This window comes from Takifugu flavidus, chromosome 9 (genome assembly GCF_003711565.1).
Source record: "Takifugu flavidus isolate HTHZ2018 chromosome 9, ASM371156v2, whole genome shotgun sequence".
NCBI lineage: Eukaryota > Metazoa > Chordata > Actinopteri > Tetraodontiformes > Tetraodontidae > Takifugu > Takifugu flavidus.
This window is the reverse complement of record NC_079528.1, coordinates 12586323-12608262: the sequence shown is the minus strand read 5'-3', so window position 1 is coordinate 12608262 and position 21940 is coordinate 12586323. Positions and strand designations below refer to the sequence as shown.

Here is a 21940-nt window from a genome sequence, read left to right as displayed (position 1 = left end):
GACGTGTACAGTATATACAGGATGTATGCGCCTCCGTATCTGCACGTATGTGTGAGCACATCTGCGCCCCCTCAAGAACGTCGTCTTTCCTTTCACCGACATCCTGGTATAATGTTCTGGGTCACGATCGGGATCGCCTGCATAAGGTGTGTGCCTCGTTGCATCGCTTCTGGGAATTTATTTTTGTCAGCCAGAATGCCAAAATCCCAAATATGTGCTGTCACCACCTTCACGAATGTGTAAATTTGTTTGTATGTTAGCCTAAAGAGAATTCCTTCTTTGGGTTCTATCGCCTGTGTAAACTGAAGAACTCACCCTGTTGGGCTACATCTCATTTAAGATGAGAAAAAAAACCAAAAATTAGGTTTTTAATTTTGCAGCTGCATTTTACTTAGTGAAAACAGTAAATAAAAATAAAAATATTTATTTCAGGTCATTCAATATTAGGGTTAATTCTTCATGCAGGTTTAGGGGCTGTGGCTGCAAGTAAATGTCTGATTTACATATGTTTACATTTGCACTCAAAACTGGAAATAACCAGCATTAAACTTGGGACTCAAAATATAATCTGCTATTATCTCCCGACCACAGTCTCCCTCTAACTCCTTTTTCAAATAACAAGCCAGAATCCAATAAATATGGTATAATTAATATTGTGTTTATTGTATGGTAGCATCATGTCTGACAGTCGGATTAAACAAATAAGCCTGTTGGTCCTACCTTATTTATAAGCTGGGAGACCTTTTTTTGCATGAATGTCAACATTATTGCCATTCTTTAACCTCAGGAGCAACGTGATCATTTTCAGTTCTGTTTATTAGGACTAAAAACACAAAGACGCAGGTTGGCGCTGCTGGGGGAGCTCCGGTTTGTGGCGGCTGATGTTGTGTCACGGTTTAGGGGGGATGCTGGGACGGATCCTGCTGGGCTTTTTGTCACCCCTACTAATTGAGTGATCCTCGTGACCCTGACGTTGCCGCCTGGTAACACGTCAGCGGGAGCCGGTGTCTCTCCCTTCAGCTTTTAGGCGTAACTACATGTCGAAAGCTGTGCCGGCGGAGGCTTCAGGGTGTGCTGGCGGTACCGGGCGATGGCTGGGGTGCAAAATGAAAAACGGAACATGGAACGGATGTCTGAAATGTTATGCCTGTGACCTGATGATAAAAGTGTGGGCAGATGCACTCAGGAATTCTAGAGAGAAATAAATGGCTTATTGTTCCTGAGGGGTCTTTTGTTGCTGCAGGTATACAGGCATCATGACGATGATAAAAAGAAATAAGAGACTGCTTCATAATTAGTCTGCCGCAAACATATGAGAATAACGGTAACAGCTGTGCACCAAAGTGGTCTCTGACAGCTGCGCATCTCAACCGAAGACAGCCAGAGCGCCAAGAAAACGTCAAATAAAATATGAGATAAAAAGCCTCAAGTTTTAACGCACACATTTAGAATGTCTTCCAGCGAACATGTGACACTTTTCAGATAAGTGATTTTCCGTTAACAAAATGGAAATCTTAATTTTGCTTGGCTAATTATAGCTTGCAGGCCGTTGCCAAGCAACCTAATGATGGGAGACAGCGGGGAGTCAAGAATCTAACCTTTGGCTGGATGGAGCCAAGAGGTGACATTTGGATTTCCTTCATATCAGCCTTTATTGATTCGCCGCATTCTGACTGTGGTTGTGTTGCACTCTGCAGTTCAAATGGCATAATGTGTGCTTTAAAGTGAGGCGAGGCAGTTTAGGCTCCTGGAAACACACTGAAAGCACTTAATCAATGTCAGACGCCATTATGGTAATGTTCCTGTAATGTATGGCTGTGCGTCAGTCATTCTCTGGCATAGAAATGGTTTAAGTGTTCGCAGTTGCCTCATTTCTAAATATTTCAGCCTGCAAAGAATCACCAGGTAGCCAGTAAGTGTATAACTCAAACAATGCTGGACTGACTCATGTAACAGTAAGTGTCTGAACTACTTATACATGTGTAATTTAGAGGAAATCTCTTTCTATCAGACTTCATCTATAAGTGATGCAGCACATGCATGTCTACATGCTCGGAAACGTCCCGGCGCTTGTGTGTTGGAGGGGACAAACGGGTTTTGAAGCTCGGCACCCAGAATAGTTTTGAAGCATCTGTGAAAAGACTCCTCCTAATCCGTTTTATTTGCTCTGTTACCTCCGAACCATTTGTCCTCCACGACTCCTCACTCCAGCCAGCCATCTCAGGGATTTAGTGTGGAATAGCAGAGGTGCAAGAGCCCTCAGACAGTTAAAAAAAAAAAAAAAAAAGCCATCTGGCCGGGGGGTGAGGCGGGGGTTTAGGGCGGAGGAGTCGTGCTGGGCAATCAAAATGATGGACAGCAGTGAGAAGTGTTTTGCGGTCTCCCATGTACATGCAAAGTAGCCCAAGTTGCGAGCTTTCACAGCTCCCCCTGGTTTTCAGGTAAACAGTGAGCAGCTGAGGTATGCGCCCCCCCCCCCCCCCCCCCCCCACAGGGTGCGTGCATTTCTGTTTGTGCCTGGTATTATTCGGCGCAAGCAGCGAAGTTTAAAATCCAGCTTACTTGGCTGCGCGTCTGTGTTCCACCACAGCGCTGCCAAGTTTATTCCTCTATTTTTATTCTTGTTTTTCTGCCAGTGGCACCATTTGCCGTCGGACGTCGTTTGGCCAGAGGAGTCGGGGGGGTTAGCAGGTGAAATAAACAGCATCCATATTTCATGAAGCGTCGAAAAATAAACCTTTTTCCCCGAATTCGACACAGACTGGGCTCTAAGGAAGCTGTGAAATGGACGCACAATTGTTCTTTCTCACTCTGAGCAAATATTATAATCCCATTCTCTTATGCGTTCCTTCTTGCCCTCTCTCCCTAATGTTCACCCCAATGGCGGCCCCTTTCCCCGAGTGAAAACCCCTCCAAATGTGTGGAGGCTTCATTTTTCACTCTCCCTTTGGGGCTCTGTTGTCAGTGAGCAGCCCTTAGGAAGTCTTTATTTCTGCCAGGCAGGGCCTCTTGCGTTCCTCCACCCTTTCCCTTGGTTCTCATGGCTGTCCCCCCCACCTGCTGGGATCCTGATCCCAGCCGGGGCAGGGCTTCAGCGGGGGACAATTACTGCTGCTCCCCAGCTTTGATCATCTGACCACATGGAAGCATAACAGCTGACCACATGTTTCAACAGACAAGAAGAAGAAGAAGTAGAAAGGAGGAAGAGTTAGAATAGAGTGTGAAGAAGAAAAGAAAGCCCCTTTTCATTTCAGCTACCCAAAGTTCCATTTCACTTGCTTTCAGCTCTACGGAGGGATCGCCAGCACGGTCAAATCCGTGTTTCACTTCCCTTTGATGCTGATTATTTATTTGGATCAGGGCGGCCATACCTATTATGGACTGCGTCTGCTCGTAGCGTCCAATAAAGTTCAATTTCAATTTGCCACTCTCTTTTGTGAGAGAGAGAGAAGCAATTTGAGGCGGCCCTCGTAAGAAAAAAGAAAAGAAAAGAAAAAAAAAAGTGAGTGCTAAGTCTGCTGATATTGTTGGCCAAATTGTCAGGAGGCCAACTGCACTCTGCTGTCGTGTTTGGAGCTCTGTCTGGCTTGTTTTCACAACCTAGGCCACATCCACACCACATGGAATAAATAGTACAGGAAATCTAGGTGAGAGAAAAGTACAGGTTGATTCAGCTGTGTGGATCCCCTTTACTGTGTTGATCAAAGCCCAATCAAAGGGCCGAAGTTAGAGAGGGAAAAAAAGGTGTAATGGTGTTTTAATATGGTTCCCCTGTGTTGTGGGATATCTGCTCACAGGATCCAGGCCAAGAGGGTTAGATGAAAACTGACAGGGCCGAGGGAGAGGGGAGGGAGTTTGCTTTGGTCGTTAGGGATGGCCTCTTGGAGTGTCCCAATTGTAGAGGAGATCACTTTACCACATTAAGGGCGCCTCAAAAGAACCTCTTCAGCAGCGCTTTGGCCCGGCTTGGAAGAACGGGCTTGTTTTGACTGATCTGCCACCTTTTATTGTCGCTAGCTCTGCCGGCCGACAGCTTGCTCCTGCCCCGGCTCCGAGGCCCTCGGGGCGCGCTGATGAGATTGGAAAGATCAGGATCGGCTTTGAAGATAACACCGGTCAAATAAAGCGCGACGGCAGCGAAGGCGTGTCTGAAAAACAGGCGAATCCGCCTTGAAACCTCGACGACATCACCAGGGGAAACAAAAGAAGTCCCATCGGCGTATCACCTCTAATTATTTGTTTGTGATGTACTACTCTTAATAAGTGACAAATATGTTGGCAATATTGAATGCAGGGGATACATCTTCGCAAATCTTTAGCACTTCACACTGATAGCGAGCGATTACTACGTTAAAGTGATGCAAATGACTATCTGAATTTTTAATGAGGCAATAAAATGGTCACAGTTAATATTTCTGGCATGGACACACATTTTAGAAACACTGTCTGCATGAGAGCAATCTCATTTAATTCTTGTCCACTGAAGTGCAAAGGAAAGGAATAAATAATTCTGTGTCAGATATTCATCCTCGCCACATGAGTGTTTATGTAGATCCTTTTCATTTATAAGATTTATTTTCTCCCTTTTATGCCCTCTTATCAAAAAAGACGTAAACTCTGTAAAAGACGATCAGACAGAGAGAAAAAAAACAGTTTTATTCATACACAGGAGGGCACTTTATGATCCAGGCTTGTCCGTTTGTGTATCCTGCTTTACTTCATAACCATTTTTATCCGGCAGTTAAAAATAATTAACGAGTCATGCTCTTTTGTCGTCCAACTTTTTCGGCCCCCGGTCCGGCAGTGAAAAGCCCATCCATCAACGCGGTCACGTAACGGTGTCGGGACGCATTTTAAAGTGCAGTAATTCAGCAGTTTACATGGCCTCATAAAATACCAACATGCCCCGATAATGAGAAGCGTGAATGGAAACTTGGAGCTCCCTCTAGGCCCTGTGATGGGTGTGTGTGTGTGTGTGTGTGTGCGTGTGTGTGAAAAAACTTGACTGGAGAACTATAGACAGAAGCAGCCTGAAAGCAGATGGCGACTGACACGCAGGCTGGACAGGGACTGGGCCAACCAGCAGGTCTCAGTGATATCCCATGGACAAAGGTCAAAGGTCACACACATTCGGCTTCTAGTTGAAAGACTGTTTGTGCGCCGCACAAGTGTTTTTCTTTTAGTCGATAATGTAGCCAAACCTTCGTCGAAACAGACTTTCCAAGCAGCGGCCGCCGGTGCGAAGGCCCGAACGTCTCCCAGGTAATCAGAACACATCTTGGCGTTCCGGTCCGAACGCGGAGCCTTCACAGTATTATTCATGAACCGTGCGGAGGTGGTGGCAGGCGGCCTGAGTCAGAGGAGCAGTCTGCTTCAGTTCACACCCTCCTGAGGATCTGGTAACTCAGCAGGTTGTCCAATTACAGAGCGAAAGTAACTCTTCTATTCAGGAGCACGACTGTTGACGGGGGTGGCACAGTGGTACCGCCGTTAACGCCGTTGCCTCATTGCAGGAAGGTTCAACATTGTTGTGTGTGCTTTCCCTGATTAGTCCCATCCCCGGTTTGATTGCTGATAGCAACACGTCAGGATCGAGCTGCTCCTTCGCCCCAAATTTGTGGATTTCCGATAAACCAGGGACCCGGAAAGGAGCCAGAGGGACAGCTGATGTCATGTCTGGGCCGTCTCAGACAGCCACCGGGCGTTAATGGGTTAAATCCTGGAATCAGCTGACGACCTCTCGGTGAGGTTACCACCGCCAGGGCTGTTTTTCATGTCCGGAGTGTTTTTGTTAGTACTAACAAGATTGTCTAGTAGGGGATTTGCTCTTCTGCCTGGTGTAACCACAGCCTGGCTCGCTGCTAGCTGCTGCAGCCTGATTCACATCAACAGCTGAGCAGCAGCGTTTAGCGCAGGTTTATAAGGCGGCAGTTCCTGGCCCGACTCCGCCAGCCAAAGTTGTTTTCAAATATCTTCCCCAGGTAATACGTACATCAGGATTTCTGTGTTGCCGGGGCCGCTGCCAATAAGTGTGTGAATTACACCCGTGCATAAAGCTGCGCCTGTGTCCCGCTCGCCAAGAGCTGCGGGGAAGCTGGAAATGATCATAAATTAAGCAGCACTTGGCGGAGGAAGTAGTACAAAATCTGGGATTGAAAAGGCCGTTCGGAAGGATTAGGACAGACCGTAAGAGTCGCCGTAAGTGATGACTGCTGACAGAGGAGCGCAGGATGAGCTGCGCCGCATCAGAGCAGTGGGAGAGCTGGAGGAAAGGTCAAATTTGGGATACAGTAGTAGTTGTAAACGCTTGGCCCAGCTGATGCCTGCCACTAGAGATGAATTATTCACTCGCTTGTCAAATCAATAATGACCCGGTCTTTACTGGCCTACTCTCCCCATGCCCTACTTATTGGTTTTGGGGGAGAGGGGGACATTATTTTGATATTTTGGAGATGCAGGGTCATTGCGACGTGCACAAAGCCCCTCGTTGAGTTCAAGTCCCGATTAGTTATTGCAGTTTTTTTGATTTATTTCTGAATAAGCGGAACTTTGATCGTGAGCTGCGATGAAGTGAGCGCACATGATTAATAAGGCAGGTTTGTGGAAATGGAATGTGAGGTGGAAGGGGGCTGACAGGGACTGTGGGTGGTAGCGGTGGTGCTGGGTGGGGGGATGTTGCCATGGCTTTTAAGGGCATGGGCATGTTTGGATGGCACGGCCCACCCCCTGCCCCTCTTCCTCTGTTCATGTGTCACTCACTGTCTCCTAGCTTGTAATTTTCCATCTACTGTAAAAGCCCAGGCACATTGCCACCCAGGGAACTTTTAAAATAAATAAAGAATTCATTAAATAATTAGTATCTCCACAACAATCTCCTTTTGTTCTGTCAATCTCTCAAAAGTCACCCCGAGAGACAGAGGGAGAGACTGGGGGCAGAACAAATGAGCGAGGGAGAGAAATTAGTGGAAAAATCAATTTAAAAAAAATTAAAAGCATTGAATTTCTGGAAATGCATTTTACTTATCTGTCATTGATTATATCTAATTGGACCTCATTTCCTGAGGAAAGAAATATATGTGTGTGTGTGTGTGTGTGTGTGTCTGTACACGCACTTGTGTCTCTCCAATTGTGTGTTTGTGACATTTCCTAATGGCTGGGTGCATACATGATAACCACTTGGCATTAAGACAAATATGAAAGGCTGTCACTCTGTGCAGAGACAGCTATAATGGCCCTGAGAGAGTGTGTGTAAGTGTGTGTACTGTATGTGTGTGTTCATGCTAGGGTGATGATAGGGGCCCGCACTTGGCCGTGCTTCCTCATCAAGACCCATCGCTTGCTTAGTGCTCGTGCATCAGTGTGCTTGCAGTATGGTGTTTACATTGGGAGGGATGGAGCAGCACCTCCTCTTTGTCCCCTCAGAGGTCCCCAACACACACACACATACACGGTGCACATGTACCCCCCCCCCGCCTGCCACCAGGCTGAGCGTGTGAGTAGAAGCACGGAACATGCTTGTATTTAAATGAACAGCTTGTGTAGAAGCTGTAAAAAATAACATCACAGATGACTGACCAACTATTAAAATAACGTAATTGCAGCGTGTCCTTTCAGGTGAATTGTCCCAGCATCTATCACGTTAGCAGCTGGCTAACGGAGCAGCTCATTAGCATCATCAAGACTTCAAAGTGTGGACAGATCGCTTCGATCATCTGTATACACTTAAACACTAATTTAGATCAAATTTCAATTAAGGATTTGGACAGTTTTGTCAAACTGTGATACTTTGAATATCAAACGAGCTAACTTGACAGAAAAATACTTAAAAATGTATTACACCCCCCCCCCCCCCCAATAACATATATATCTTGCAATCACGTTGGTATACATCCATCACTGACATATTTAATTACACTTTAATAGAACTTCAAGTGGAACATTGTGGAATGTTCCAACTCTACCAAAGCACTTGTCGCTCCTCTGTCACCGCCGTAAGGGGCCGCGTCAAGTCGAGACATTTAGTTTTTTTATAAAATTAATGGGGAATTAATGATTCCGTTATTCCCCTGCTGTGCGAGGAAGGAGGGGGGTCGGGGATTCTTTTTTAATCGCCCAACCTCTAGAAAATGATTGGAGCAGCAAAAATACGCCCAGTCCCCTTCTGCCAGGCCTCACAATGGAGGCGCTGATTTTTTTGATAGGGTCCTATGCTGCCAGGGGGCCAGCTGGAATTAGAAGTGGATTAATAATTTTAAACAAGGCTAAACCGCTTGGACTGTCTGTCTGTCTGCTCTTTCCAATGCTTAGCCAGTGGTCCGTCTGCTCCCTGACCACATCAAAACAATCTAAAAACACTATATCTTCCTAATGAAGAGGGCTGGCTTTGGTTTACAGGCTTGAGTACATGAAAACATGCTTATTTAAACAGATTTCATGTTCTCAGTCTGAGAACCAGCTGGGATTATCGTGATCATGTCGACATCACAGGAACCTTCTTGAAAACTCCATTAGGTGCTGTTTACCCAGAAGTAGCACAACTTTTTAACGAACTGTCCGGCGTTAAAATAAGTAAACGTAACTCCTAACACAGGAGTCTTCCAGCACCTCTTCTTATGCTTTATGTTTAAGATGAAAACTCTGAGCTATTCATGCTACTTCGTAAACATGTGCAATAAGAACACGGCTTTCACGATGGGTGTGGACTGAGTCGGTCGGAGTTGGACCGGTGGCTGGAAAGCTCAGACCACCAGTATGGTGACCCCAGTCAGATGAAAGATTAGTTTTAGCACCAGTCGGAGTGTTAAAGGGTGAGTCGCAGGGATTTGGGGGGGCTTTTTGGAATGATCTAAAAGCAGGCGTATTACCAGCTGAATTTGGGTATAGTAAAGCCTGACAAATCAGGCGTTGCGGACATCCCTTACAGGACAGAACCATGTCTCAATAATCCCCCCCACCCCCACCCCCCATCATGTGTGTCTGGTTGCCCACATTTGCATGCGTTATAAAAACTTTATAAGTATATGGATGCCATATGTGCTTCTGTGCAGTAAAAGGTGTCTGATGAGCAGAGACAGAGCTCAACTCAGTGCAGCACTGTAGGAAGTAAGAGAGACAATTGTCCTAAAAGGGAAAAATGAGGACAAGAAAAGGCCTGACTTGATATGACATGTCTCTCTTAAAGAAGAGATAAATCTGTTTTAAATGTTTAACTGGAGAAATGCACGGGTGAAAGCTAAACCACAGATCAAAACAACTATAGGGGGGGACGCTGAATATAGCTTGAATCTATATTTTTTCCGTTTAATTCAGTCATTATAAAAATGTTCTGTGAATGTAGCAGGGACATTAGCCCCCTTCTGAGCTATTATCCTTGCTGTCTGGTGTTGCAATTTCACAGTCCACTGATTCCGACAAGCAGCACAGAGTCTGCATGTCCCAGATTTCACCTTATTTAGATAATACGGACAAATCATTCCCAAGACAAGGTAAATTAAACTGGCTTCTGGACTGGCACACTGGTTTGAACAGAATAACAAATACCAGAGTAGCACATAATGTTGGCTATAAAACACTGGAACTGAAATGGAGCTCCACACAGCTTTTACTCCACTTCATTAAGCGGCTAATTTTAGTTTTACTACTGAAATCGACCCGTTCTAAAATCGTCTCCCCTCAAAGGTTCTGCCGAGTGAGTTAATCCTTCATTTATTCACGTTCTAGTTCATAGGTGTGAACTTTGAGCCATTGTCGCGTCTTATGAGATCAGCCTTCGCCGCAGCTCCACCAGCATCATTTCTAATGCATGAACGACGGCATCGACGGAAAGGACATGTTATATATTATTCATTCGGGGAGACGTGGAAACAAACTGCTTGACGTGTTGACGCGTCTGTGTCCTGACGCACAGCCACAGTTTTGCTGTCGCGCTGGGTGTGTGCGTGCGTGCGTTTGCTTTGCTGGAGGAATTTATCTGGGGAGGAAAAAAGAAATATAAAAACAGTAAATTACCTCAGATATCAAATTCATTTAAATATATATCAATATATATATATAAAGACATTCTCGCTTTTGCCGACGCAAAAACGGTGTGTGTTTAATTATTATTCCCCCAGTTCTTTGTAATAAAAGACTGTTTTGTCACTGCAAAGAAAGAAAGAAAGAAAGAAAGAAGAAAGAAAGAAAGAAAGAAAGAAAGAAAGAAAGAAAAAGAAAGAAAGAAAGAAAGAACTTTTTTGCCTCTGAACTCCTTTCAACGGCGTGAGTTCCCTTTAGTTCCGGGTGGCCAGTGTGCACATTTTATTTTGAGATTATTTTGAGTTGTGGACGTTGGTCAGTGCGTCAAAATGAAAGAAATATTTTATTTATTAACAAATTTAGGGTTGAATCATTTTAACTTGACATCATCAGGATTTATAGACGTTGCCTGTATTTTTATTATTATTATTATTATTATTATTTTATTATTGTGACTGTTGTTCTTAACAGAGAGGGTTTGTGGTAAACTCTAATTTATTTTATGGATTACATCAAGTTTTTAAATAAAGTTGTTAGATATATATAAAGATGTTTAGAGATTTAACTAAAACTTTTAAAAAAAGAATGTTGTTGTGAGCACAACTCCAACTTTCCGTTAGCTCGGGGGGCTGTGGAGAGGGGTTTTGGGTTTCACCAAGCTTGCTGAACTCTGCTGGCTCCATGAGGAGAGAAATATGTCATCGGTCATCATAACAGAGGATGAAAAGGCTGCTTCAGATATGTAAATGAAAATATTTGCCTCTTTGACTTTTTAAAAACAGGAGATTGGTTACAACTTCCACAGCGCTTCTCAGAGAAAAGGGGCCGTGTGTGAAGCAGCGGCCTGCCAATCACACAGCTGCCTCTGGACACTTTGAATGCAGAAGGTGCCGTCTTGCTATTATTTCTTTAAAACAGAGGACCAGCATTGGTGGCGCTTTTACATGGATAAATAAACAAAGTGGGCACAAAAAGCTGTGGATACAATGCAGCAGTTTTGCAGTGATTGTGAGAAACAAAGTCCCTTCTCTTTTGTTAGCGGCCCACAGACCAGAATTGACACAGGAAAAGCAATTATTGGAGAGATTGTCCCACAGGCATTGAAAAGCTATCAGCATGAGGGTTGGGATTGGGGGACACCTATGGCCCCATGCATTATCCTGGCATGAGGTCGCTTTGGCAATCGCCTGCCAATTTCCACCAACACCTGGCTTTACCATCCCCCTCCCTTCCTCTAGGCCCTCCTACCTGGCTCCTTTTTTGCCTCCTACCTCCCCAAACCCACCTCTTAATGTCCCAGGATGCTGACCATTAACAGAAGGAGGGGGGGTGAAAAAATACAAAGCAATCTGTTCGGTCCAGAGTTGCAAAGTTGAAGGTGTGCAATCATGCAATGTTTTCCATCAAACTGGAACTGATTGTTGATACTTCAAGGGGAGAAACGCCTCTGACTTTGGCACCGCTGATTTATTTAGACCTGTGAACGGCTCCAGACTAACATTATGACTAATGCTGTGAAAGTTTGAACCTGATGTGTAATGCTGGAGCCAAAAGGCACAGTGAGAAAGGGGACTTTAGATTACTGGCAAAGCGGGATGAAAATAAGTGGTGCTATGTCTAACACTTTTTACTGTGGCTGTTGAAAACCTGTAGAACAGAGCTGTTGAAAATCACCCCCCTCCAGCTGGAGAACCCCCCTCACCCTCAAACCTTCTCTTCCCCTGGTAAGACCTAGCTATCCAAAACAGAGAAAGGTCACCCGAATCTCTGAATCCACAGGACGGATCTGGGAAATGCCGAAAATCTGGGTCGAAATGGAACCAGATTCCTCGGCTCTGCTTCTCAGTCGTCCCGCGGAGACACACGGATGTTAGCAAAAATGTCCCCGGGGGGTTGCGATTCGACAAAAACACGCAAAATATCCCTAAAGAAATGCATCAAAAACAAAACCGTTGAAAGTGCTGCATCACTGTTATTCTTCATACGGCCCAGTTTTAATCAGAGATCCATAAATGCCTTAAACACCGGTGACCTCTGCAAGGTAAAAGCTGCTGGAACATACACTGCTCATTATTTCTGCTCCCCTTTTCACCCCAAAGAAGTGAAAAAGCATCAGAATATATTTCTGTTCTGATGAGCGGTGGCCATGCTGTGCAGGAGTGTGTCAGCAACAAATGCTCCGCAGCACTCGGTAAAGTTGATGAGGAGCCCTTGGTCACCATGGTAGCCAGGTCTGCTCTCAGAGACGAGGCTGCTCAAAAGAATGAAAAAATAAAGAAATAAAGAATCCAAGTTTGCGTGTCAAACGTTAAATTAATTACACATAATGATAATTACGATGCTCCGTGATTACTTAATAAAGACTTTTCATGGGAGATGAGGCTAATTCCATTAAACTGTTTTTATGAGTATGGTTCTATCTCAGTAGGCTCTATATGACAGCAGGAAACTCGCGCAGGCGTTCGTGTGCTGAGGCTGTGATATAATCAGCACAATTTTTCTCCATGGTGCTATCCCTTCCTCATGCATATCCATAACGGATTAAAGATCTTGCCCCCCCCCCCCCCCCGCTGATTGGCATTTCTGGGACACAGATCTTTATCGAGGCGGATGTTTTCTTGTTGTGAGACTGCCAGACGTTCCTTTAATTGATTCATTTCATGGCCAATCCACCCGCTCGTTCATCTCTCCGCGCTTCACCTGCAGCAAACGCGCGTGCGGCAGCGCTTCCTGTGAGATGCTCCTCCAATCAGAGCACTGCCCAAGCGCGGGAAATCATTGCGAGAGAGGGATGAATGGAGCCTTTAATGATGACGAAAGCACTCTCCGATTCTTACTTATTGTCTCCTCAAAGTGGGGGATATTAGCGGCTATTGTCCTCTTTATTTAGAGAGGCTGATGAATATGTGAGAGCTTCTATCCCCCCACTCCCTCCAGGGGGGTAACCCGCCCCGTGAGCTGCAAACTGGGGGCGCATCTCAGGTGAAAGGTCGGTTGAAAGTGACGTATCTCAACGTCTATTAAATAAATCGACTTTTTGTTGACTTTTGCAAGAGATGAAAATAGTCGAGCAGTTGTGTAGTTCAAGGACTAATTAGATGGTGGGAATTTTGACGGTGCCGCCTTCGGTGATTAATGCCTCGCTCCTCGGGGAGACTGCTTGTTATTTCACCAGTTTCAGAAGGGAAGCAAGGCTGCCGCAACATTCACCAAAGACCAACGAGCCATTAAAACGATGTCAATTGCTCGTTTGCAACTCCTCAAAAGTGTTGGGAAAAAACACATCTGTCAGAAGACAATCACGACAGCACGATTGGCGAACATCTGCTCCGCTGAATGCGCGCTTATTCCCGGAGTCTTCACTCGGGACCTATTAGAGTTCATTTCTGCGCCCGCACTGATAAGGAATTCATCAAGTGTCTGACACGTCGCCAGATGTTGGAGAATTAGAGCTGTCTCCTGTTGGACATCCTCCGTTTATCTTTCAGAACATGCGTAATAGAATTATAATTCCACAGCGGCGCCGTAAATCTATAAAATGACTATAAATCTGAATGGAAACGCTTCAGGAAGTCGCTTTAAATTGTAATACTCCCCAATTGGCCGTGCACTTTCACTCATGTCCTCATCAGCACTGCCTGCAGGCTACAGTGCTTTGCCCTATGATGGACTATGTAAATGTCTTTCAGGAATCAGTTGAGGAATAATTGAACCAGAAGACAAAGCCATTGTGTTATCAGTTTGCATCATAAAAGGCACGAAACACGCCAAGGTATAAAGGCATGTGGTGGATTAAGGTACTCCGTGAATGAATATTCAAAACCCTGCTGGAGGTGAATAAGCATCGATAATTGGCATGCACACATCAACTTTCCTGGAAATTAAAGCCTTTGCGTTAAGCTGTTGTTGAGTGCACGCTAACACTTGTGCTATCATTATTTTGCGCACGGAGTTTATTTATTTTATAACTAATTTTTATTACGTTTAATGCAGAAACAAATTAGTCGCAATTCAGTTTAATTATCGCGGCGCGTTTGGTGACACACATTCCTGTCGCCGCTTTATTATCTTGATTGAAGAAATGACTCTAATTAATCCCTCTTAACTTGTGCTGCGTGAAAGTAAAGCCCGCGTTTAACACACATTCCTCAGATGACTTGCAGTGACGGAGGGAGATGGCGTGTATCCTGGTGTTGTGCAAACAGCGGCGCAGTTCGGCCATGTGTTCACTTCCAGGCGCCGCGCCTTGTCCAAAAAGTCTCAGATTCAGTTCAAAGGCCAAGTGCCCGGCTGAAGCGCCCTTGGGCAAGACCTTGTACTCTGCGCAGCCTCTTTCGCCACCAAGCCTAAGCTGAGCCAATAGAGCCAGAGCTCCGCACATGTAGTTACACACTTTTGTAGGAATGGAAATACGTGTGCGCAATGTTGCGTCTGAACGTGACCACTGATAAATGACAAATTAGCTTTGCGTTTATTAAGATCAAAGCCTCCCTTGCGTGACAAAGGGCTTTGTGGACCTGCTTGTGTCGGTTTATCCTCTTACAGCGCGCTCCAGCCAGCAAATACTCTGCGACTAAACAGGGGGAAGATAGAAGGGAGGTGGCTGACCAATCAATCCGATATAAAACTTCAGCCACAAGTACAACTCCCCCCCGCCCCCACCCCCGCCTCCTCTCCCTCGGATACCTCGAGCAAACCTCGAGATTAGTGCTGTGCGCACTGCCAACAGTCATCCTCGGCCAAGTATGGCGATCCATAAAGACAATTTGAGATGAATGAGCGCGAACGTAATTCAGAGCCAGTGGTGGGGGGGGCATTGTTGTGGCGCAGCCGCCAGTCTTTACACCACGGCATCCACGTGACCGCCGCCGCTTTCTAATCCATTGAGAATCCACCAGAAAGGAACCTTTCATGTTCTTTTTTCCTCCTTCTGGATTGAATCGCCCGCTCTGGTTCCTTATAGACTGTGGAAACGACGTGTCGAAATGGGCGTCAGAATAAAGCTGCTCATGGGCAATAACGCGCAGACCTGAAAGGGGGAAAACCCGCTGTTTTATTAGCAGTTTCATTTGTAATCTGGCCAGTTAGCCGGAGCGCGTCGGTATTAAATGTTAAAGGTTTATTTATTTCGGTGTAGGATTATTGGAACTTCCACAACGATCAAGCCACCGTGTCGTTTATAGTTAACATCCTTATAAAACAGCCCAGATGCACGCAGTCTGTGAGAGCCCGCGCCGGGTTTCAGAGAGAGCCGAGTCCCGTTTGTTTTACGTCACCGTGTCTGAGAAGAGAGGGGAGGAGGAGGGGAGGGGGGAGGGGGGGCTTGAAATGTGCGACGAGACGGAGGGGGAGCGGGTGGGATGGGGAGGTGGGGGAGGAGAGAAATAGAGGAGGAGAGGGAGAAAAGAAATTAAATCAAACGGAACGCACGGGGTGCGCTTGCGCAAAAGTCAGAAGAAGAATCTGAATCAGTATTCCTAAATCTGTTTATAGTTGAGGGATGCTTGGGGGAGACCCTGTGTGGGGGTTGGTGTTAAAATCTTTCTTTGCTCCAGACTCCAAAAGGGGAGGGGAAAAAACAGCTAAAAAAAAAAAACTTGCGTTAGCTGTGCTGTCTCTTGGTTATGTTGCCCAAAGAATTGTAATTAAGACACGTCATTAAAGCTCATTTTAAACATATCAGGACAGCGCGCGCCTTCCAGCCATTGAAAGCGATCCCCTTTTGGTCCGCAGATGTGTGGAATCTCCTTTGATTGTTTTTATAAGGCGGTCCCGCTCGTTTGTGCCGTAAAGACGCGGAGGCAGCGCCGCTTTTGGCAGCATCTCCCGCTCCACATTCGCAGTCACACAGTGTCCTCAGTTGCCATCTACTCGTCTGCCTCACCACCACCACCACTGCCTCTTCTCGCCCGATAAATACAAATCCAAACTTAACACGACCGGCGCGGCGGAGGAAGATGACCCGCATCTTCATCTCCACCCCCCCTCCTCCTCTGAACTCTCTGCAACGGAGTGTTTCCCTGACTCCCTCCCCTCCGCTCCTCACACTCACTCATACAAACAACCAAGATGGCGCCCTAATCAGTGTCAAGTTCAAGTGACTCTTACTTTTCTGATATGGCAAAACAGGGGGAAGAGGAGGTGTGTGTGTGTGTGTATGTGTGTGTGTGTGTGTGTGTGTGTGTTTGGGGGGAGTGGGGGCACGGTGATGACAATCAACTCCTCAGTCCGAAAGCCACTTTTCAGAATGTGTTTTTTTTTAATTTCAATCAAAATGTTCCGTTCACATTTCATCATAAATAGTTGGTAAAACAAATCAACCAACATACAGTAGCCTAAAAAGTACAAGTGACCTTCGCCTCTATCGTAGCTAAATATAGGCTAAGGCATAGGCCTGCTGCTGTAACATGGTTCGCCTTCCATGAGGCACAGTGACACAGTTCATCAGTAAAACATTTTTGCTGTTCAGGAATAACTTGGGGTGAACCATTTCTCCCAGAAAGTGTTACAACATCACATTCTAGCTGTGTTTATACATCAAATTTTTTTCTTCTTTGACCTCTGGACGTGGGGCAGAAAGGTGGTGGAATAAGAAAAGGTATTTCATTTAAATTAAGGTATAGAAAATAGCATATAAAACATATATTCCTTAAATTATTTAAATAAAATCATTTCATATATCACTGTCACGAGGTACCTTTTTTTCTACGTTTTATTTTAAAAGTAGTGCTGGTGGTCTGAAATTGTTTTCTTATGAGTACAATATACTTTGCGTATGCATAATATTTAATTCTTGAGAATTAAGTTACAATGCAATGCTGTAACTCTTTTTGCCCACAACCCACATAGTAGATCTAAAATTTCTTCCACTGAATTTAGTTCAACACAAAAAAGAAAATGTCATACTGACAAGTTATTCACACAAAACGAGCAAATGTGTAATCAAACTGCTCTACACGCAACACCACAACAGATAACACTTAGTTTCACAGAATTACATTTAAAACAATGCAAGCTGACAGACAAAAATTTTTTTTTTATTTTTGAAGATACTGTATTGTGACAGTTCCATTGTTGCCGATGCACACATTTAAACATACTTGCACAAAGACATTGCCGGAACTATAAAGAGTGCCTGACTGGCGCATATATTTGGGTGTTTGACCCCGACTTTGAAATACTAAAAATGCTGACACTTCCATTTGGAAAAATCATGAACTTCGCACACTCTAAGACTCTGTATACGAGTGCAATATAAGCTGATGGGTTTATTCTCTTTTTTCCTCCAGTTTATGCTACGAATTGACATCTATATCTGAGCCTATCAAAGTAAAATACACAAAGATTAAAATCAACGAAAAAGGAAAAAAAGCATTTAATATCTTCTCAGCTCAACTGAACTCCCTTCTGAAGAGTCACTGTTTTACATGTCAATGGTCCCATAAACAAAAAAAGTGTCGGAAATATCTGCATTTTATATATATTTATATATAGACAAATCCATAATATTCATATACGATTTCTTCGATCCAAATAAGACACATGTAGGCCTATTGGTTAAAAAGAAACAAAACAGAAGGATACAATCGCGATGTTGGAGCTTTAGAGTTTATCATTTGTTCAATGTTAAGCTGGTTATGACCAAAAACTGTACAGTTCTTGTTAGAAAACATTTCCATAAATATCATTTAGTTTCAGAACTTATACCCATAATTAAATTACAAATTGATAAATATGGCATCATGGATATGTATTTACAACGGTATTAACAAAAGGCAACGTTATTCAACGGTAACAATCGTAACCTAATACCACATTTCTCCACCTGAAAACGGACGTTGACAATAGATTCGAACCCATCAAACAAGGAAATACATTCACGAGTATAATATTTATTTAGGATTTTTTTTTTCTGTGTTCAAGTTCATGACAAAGACTTTGGCACGTTTCTTAAGACTGTTTGAAGTTCCAACAATCAATTGAAAAAGGCGACAACAGACGTCGCCTTTATATAAAACAGCGTGAAATAATCGTCCTTTTTATTATTTTTTTAAATAAAATTTTGAGAAAATACATAAAATGAAAAATAAAACAATTTTTTTTCTGAAATCTGTAAACTAAAAGATAAAAAAACATTTATTTATACTGAGAAAGTATTGTGTTTTATTTTATTCGTGATGTATTTGATTTCCTCGAAACTGCGGAGTAAAAGTCCAATTTCGTGTTCCTGAGAACGGACGTGGCCTGCTTGGTGCTCGCGTTTGCTCTCATCTCCAGTTGTTGTCCCAAACTTGTGTGTGTGTGTGTGTGTGTGTTTTCGTGTGTGTGTCTGTGCGCGCGCGTGTTGTAAGTGAACAGGAATAGTTTTTATGGTCTGTTTATCCACATGTTTCCTCAACCCTGCGGTCCACATTTTGAATGTTCTTTTTTAAAATTATTCTTCTGTCTTCAAACGTACCATTCATTAAAGTTGGGGGCCAGTCCTTCGCTGTGTCCGGACGTGTTTTGCACGGCCAGCGGCGGCGTTTTTGTCGGATCTTCTGTGTTGGCTGAGACCATCACTGGCGGCGTGGACGACTCGTATCCAGAGCTGGCGGCTGGAGAGGATTCGGATCCTTGAGACTCGTGTACCTAGAAAATAAAACAACAATAGAAAACTGTTAAACCCGCAGACAGACTCGAAATCCCTATTATAGTCGTAAATGTATTTAATAAATAAATCATTTCCTTTTTTTGTTTTACTGAACTCGAAATCTTCACAAATGAAAAAGAAATTAATTAAATTGCTAATTCCGCGTTTGTTGGTGTTAGAAAGTTGTGGCAGTGTCTGTGCTAGAGGGAGGCGTGTGCTTAGACCTGTGTGTGGGTGTGCGTGTTTGACAAAGAGAACGCGTGCGTTAATGTGTTTAAGGAGTAATGAAGACATTAATTACCTTCATATGTTTCCTGAGAGAGCTGGGGTGTGTGTAGGACTTGTCGCACACTTTGCAGATGTACGGCTTGTCTGACGTGTGCACATGCATGTGCTTTTTCCTGTCGCTGCTGTTGGCGAAGCGTCTGTCACAGCCATCAAATTCGCACTTAAACGGCTTCTCACCTGCAGAATTAAACACACACACGTCGTGAATTGCCCCCAATAGCCCGCACAAACAAACCGCCATTGTAGCAGCACCTGTAAAGTCGGAGCTCAGGGATGCAAATTGTCTGCAGCCTGTTATATAACAGAGTAACCTACATTTCGAGGGCGACATGAATGCAGTTTACTACCGCGCCACATTGCTCTGTCAGGCTTTATTTATTCAGGAGGCCTGTATGCTGCTACTACTGGTCTGCTCTGTGCGTCTGCACGTAGTAAACACTGGATCAACAGGGCATTTTTTTGCTGAGGAACTCTGCTAGCACCAAGGTTGAGATTTGGGAACAATAAGAAAGACGTCTCAATGCGCCCAGAACGCACAGCAGCCCTCCCCACAACGCGCCCTAACTTCTATAAGATCGCTCACAACTTGTGGCACGAAAGTAACGAGATCACAAATTGTTGTTTGGGTGCAGTTTTCCAACCAGAATTAAGCAAATGTCTCACTTTTAAAACTACAAGGACCACAGGTTGGAAGGTGCTGAACAAGGGTGACACAGAAAAACACCATTTACTCATTTTTCCCACTGTAAGACGACGAATAGAGAAGGTTTCTCCTGTAAATGACCCCCGTTTCTAAGAGTTGTTTTACGCACGCAGTGCCTCGATGGTGTGGGTTCCTACCTGTATGCGTTCTTTTGTGAATTTTCAGATTTTCCGACCTGGCGAATATCTTTCCACATCCAGGGAACGGGCACGGGAATGGTTTTTCGCCTGTGTGCACACGGATGTGGTTGACTAGTTTGTACTTGGCCTTAAAAGATTTCCCTTCTCTCGGACAGTCCTCCCAGTAGCAAATGTGGTTAGTTTGCTCGGGGCCGCCGACGTGGTCCATGGACACATGAGTGACCATTTCGTGCATGGTGCTGAAAGTCCTGTCACAAGTCTTTTTGGCTCTGTTCATCTGGTTCTGGTCTATCCATTTGCAGGACAATTCTTGTTTGATGGGCTGCCTCATGTATCTAAAGAAGGCCCCCGGGCCGTGGTGTGTCGGCACATTCATTCCCATGTTCATGTTGATAGGATGGCTGTAGTTGTGGAGCTGTGCCCCGTAGGGGTCTGTCCGGGGGCTTGCGACCGGGCGATACGGATCAGGTCTTCCGAAAATATCCCCGCGTAAGCCAAGATGCATTTGGCTGTTAACCACATGTCCACTCGGCGAAGTGTGGCTCACCCCTTGGTCGTGAAGTCCTGGAAACAACAGATGTCCGGGGTTATCGGCGATCCCGGGCGGCCCGTGAAGGCTCCCCGCGGAAGCTGCAAAGATCCCATGCTGGGCGCTCGGTGCCGGGGTTTCTCCAACACCCCGGTTCCGAAAGAGAAAGTCCCGTGTTGAATTGAACGCTCCGCCGCCGTACGAACCCACCTGCCCGCCATGCGAGTGTCCCAGGGCAGCTGCATATCCAGTGGCTTGCGGGGTGAAAGCTGACGCCTGACTGGAGGCGATATCGTGCGCCACTGGACTGATTTTGAAAGCTGCGGAGTGGGAGGAATCGGCGAAGGGATTCAGTCCCAAACCCGAGTCTCTGCTCCCAATATCGTGGTGCCGTGGTGTCCCGAAGCCCCCCACTCCTAACGATGCAAATTGCGGACCGCTATCAAGAAGCATCGTCATGAGCTTGCAGCGAACTTAGGAGAGGGGAAGAAAACAGAAATTAAAAATAAAATCCAGTTTAGCGGGGAGCGCAAGATGAAGACACCGCGCTGCAACGTTCTGCAAGAAAAAAGAAAATCCTAAAAAAAAAAAACCCCACACCGAGCCAGAGAGGGGAAAAATCCTAGATGCGTAAAGAGTTGGGAGAAAACGACTCCCGTTGACTGCGATCCGTGAGAAAGAGGATCAAACTTCCCCCCCTTTCCAGGCGAATGATGTCCTTGGACTGATAAAGTCAATCACTCACTCCCAGAACATAAATGAACTCGGGAGGCAGTGTTACGACAGCCAATCAGCTCCCAGCTACCCGGCGATCACGTGGCCGCGCCGGCAGCCTCTGGTTGGTCGGCTCCGCGGTGATTGGCACCGTTTGGTATTGGAGATGGCAGCTCGTCTCAATTGGGTTCGTGTGATTGGCTCTCGCAGGCATTATTTTGCAGGTAGAGCGAAGCTCTCGCGCATCCTGCGTGCGTGTCGCGCACGTCGCGTGCAGCTTTTCGCGATTTTTCAGTTGGAGAAACTCCACGAGACTTTTGCAAGCGAATTCAGCCCTCAACGCGACACTTCATGCGTGTGACAACTTTTAGTGGAGCACATGCTGCAATAAAGTTTTAAAGTCCGTGAACATCTATGTTTTTATCTATAAATTTGTCTTAGATGACGAGGTTTTCTCTTATTAACTGGAAACTTGAATGTACTTGGCGCTGCTCCAAAATGTGCCTTTCTTGAAGCCGCTTGAAAGGGGAGGGTTTCTTCTCCCTTCACTTTTCTCTCTCTCTCTTTTGCAAAAGCTCTATAGGGTGTAAGACGAACGAATAAAGGACGGAAAGAAAGATGGCAGTAATTATAATATCCTGAGATTTTTTCCCCCCCTCGCTTAGCCAAAAATTCGTGCCATTGAGCCCAGTTTCACAGGGCTGCCGCTGACTCGCTGCAGGACACATAAAATCTGATCAAGTTCAGAGACGCGCTGAATGCTTCAAGCGGCGCTTTTTAACTCCGAGCCTTTCACACCCTTTCCCCCTCGATCTGTCCCAGGAAGGAGCACACATTCTTTATTTTCGGGGATCTGCATGACCCCCCCCCCCCCCCCCCCCCCCCCCAACACACACACACACACACACACCAGACACCGC

General features: G+C 45.2%; 2 protein-coding genes across 6 annotated transcripts in view; one reads left to right on the top strand and one right to left on the bottom strand.

The window, feature by feature from the left end:
- The window catches only part of zic6 (zic family member 6), a 70462-nt gene that overhangs the window by 25967 nt on the left and 22555 nt on the right, over positions 1 to 21940 (top strand). The gene's annotated exons all lie outside the window — the stretch shown is intronic.
- zic3 (zic family member 3 heterotaxy 1 (odd-paired homolog, Drosophila)) lies at positions 16251 to 21047 on the bottom strand. Its single transcript, XM_057042483.1, has 3 exons — positions 19775 to 21047; positions 18948 to 19111; positions 16251 to 18645 (listed from the first exon to the last, which is right to left on the bottom strand). Exons 1-3 carry the CDS (start codon positions 20763 to 20765, stop codon positions 18463 to 18465), a joined length of 1338 nt encoding a protein of 445 aa, XP_056898463.1. The 5' UTR covers positions 20766 to 21047; the 3' UTR covers positions 16251 to 18462.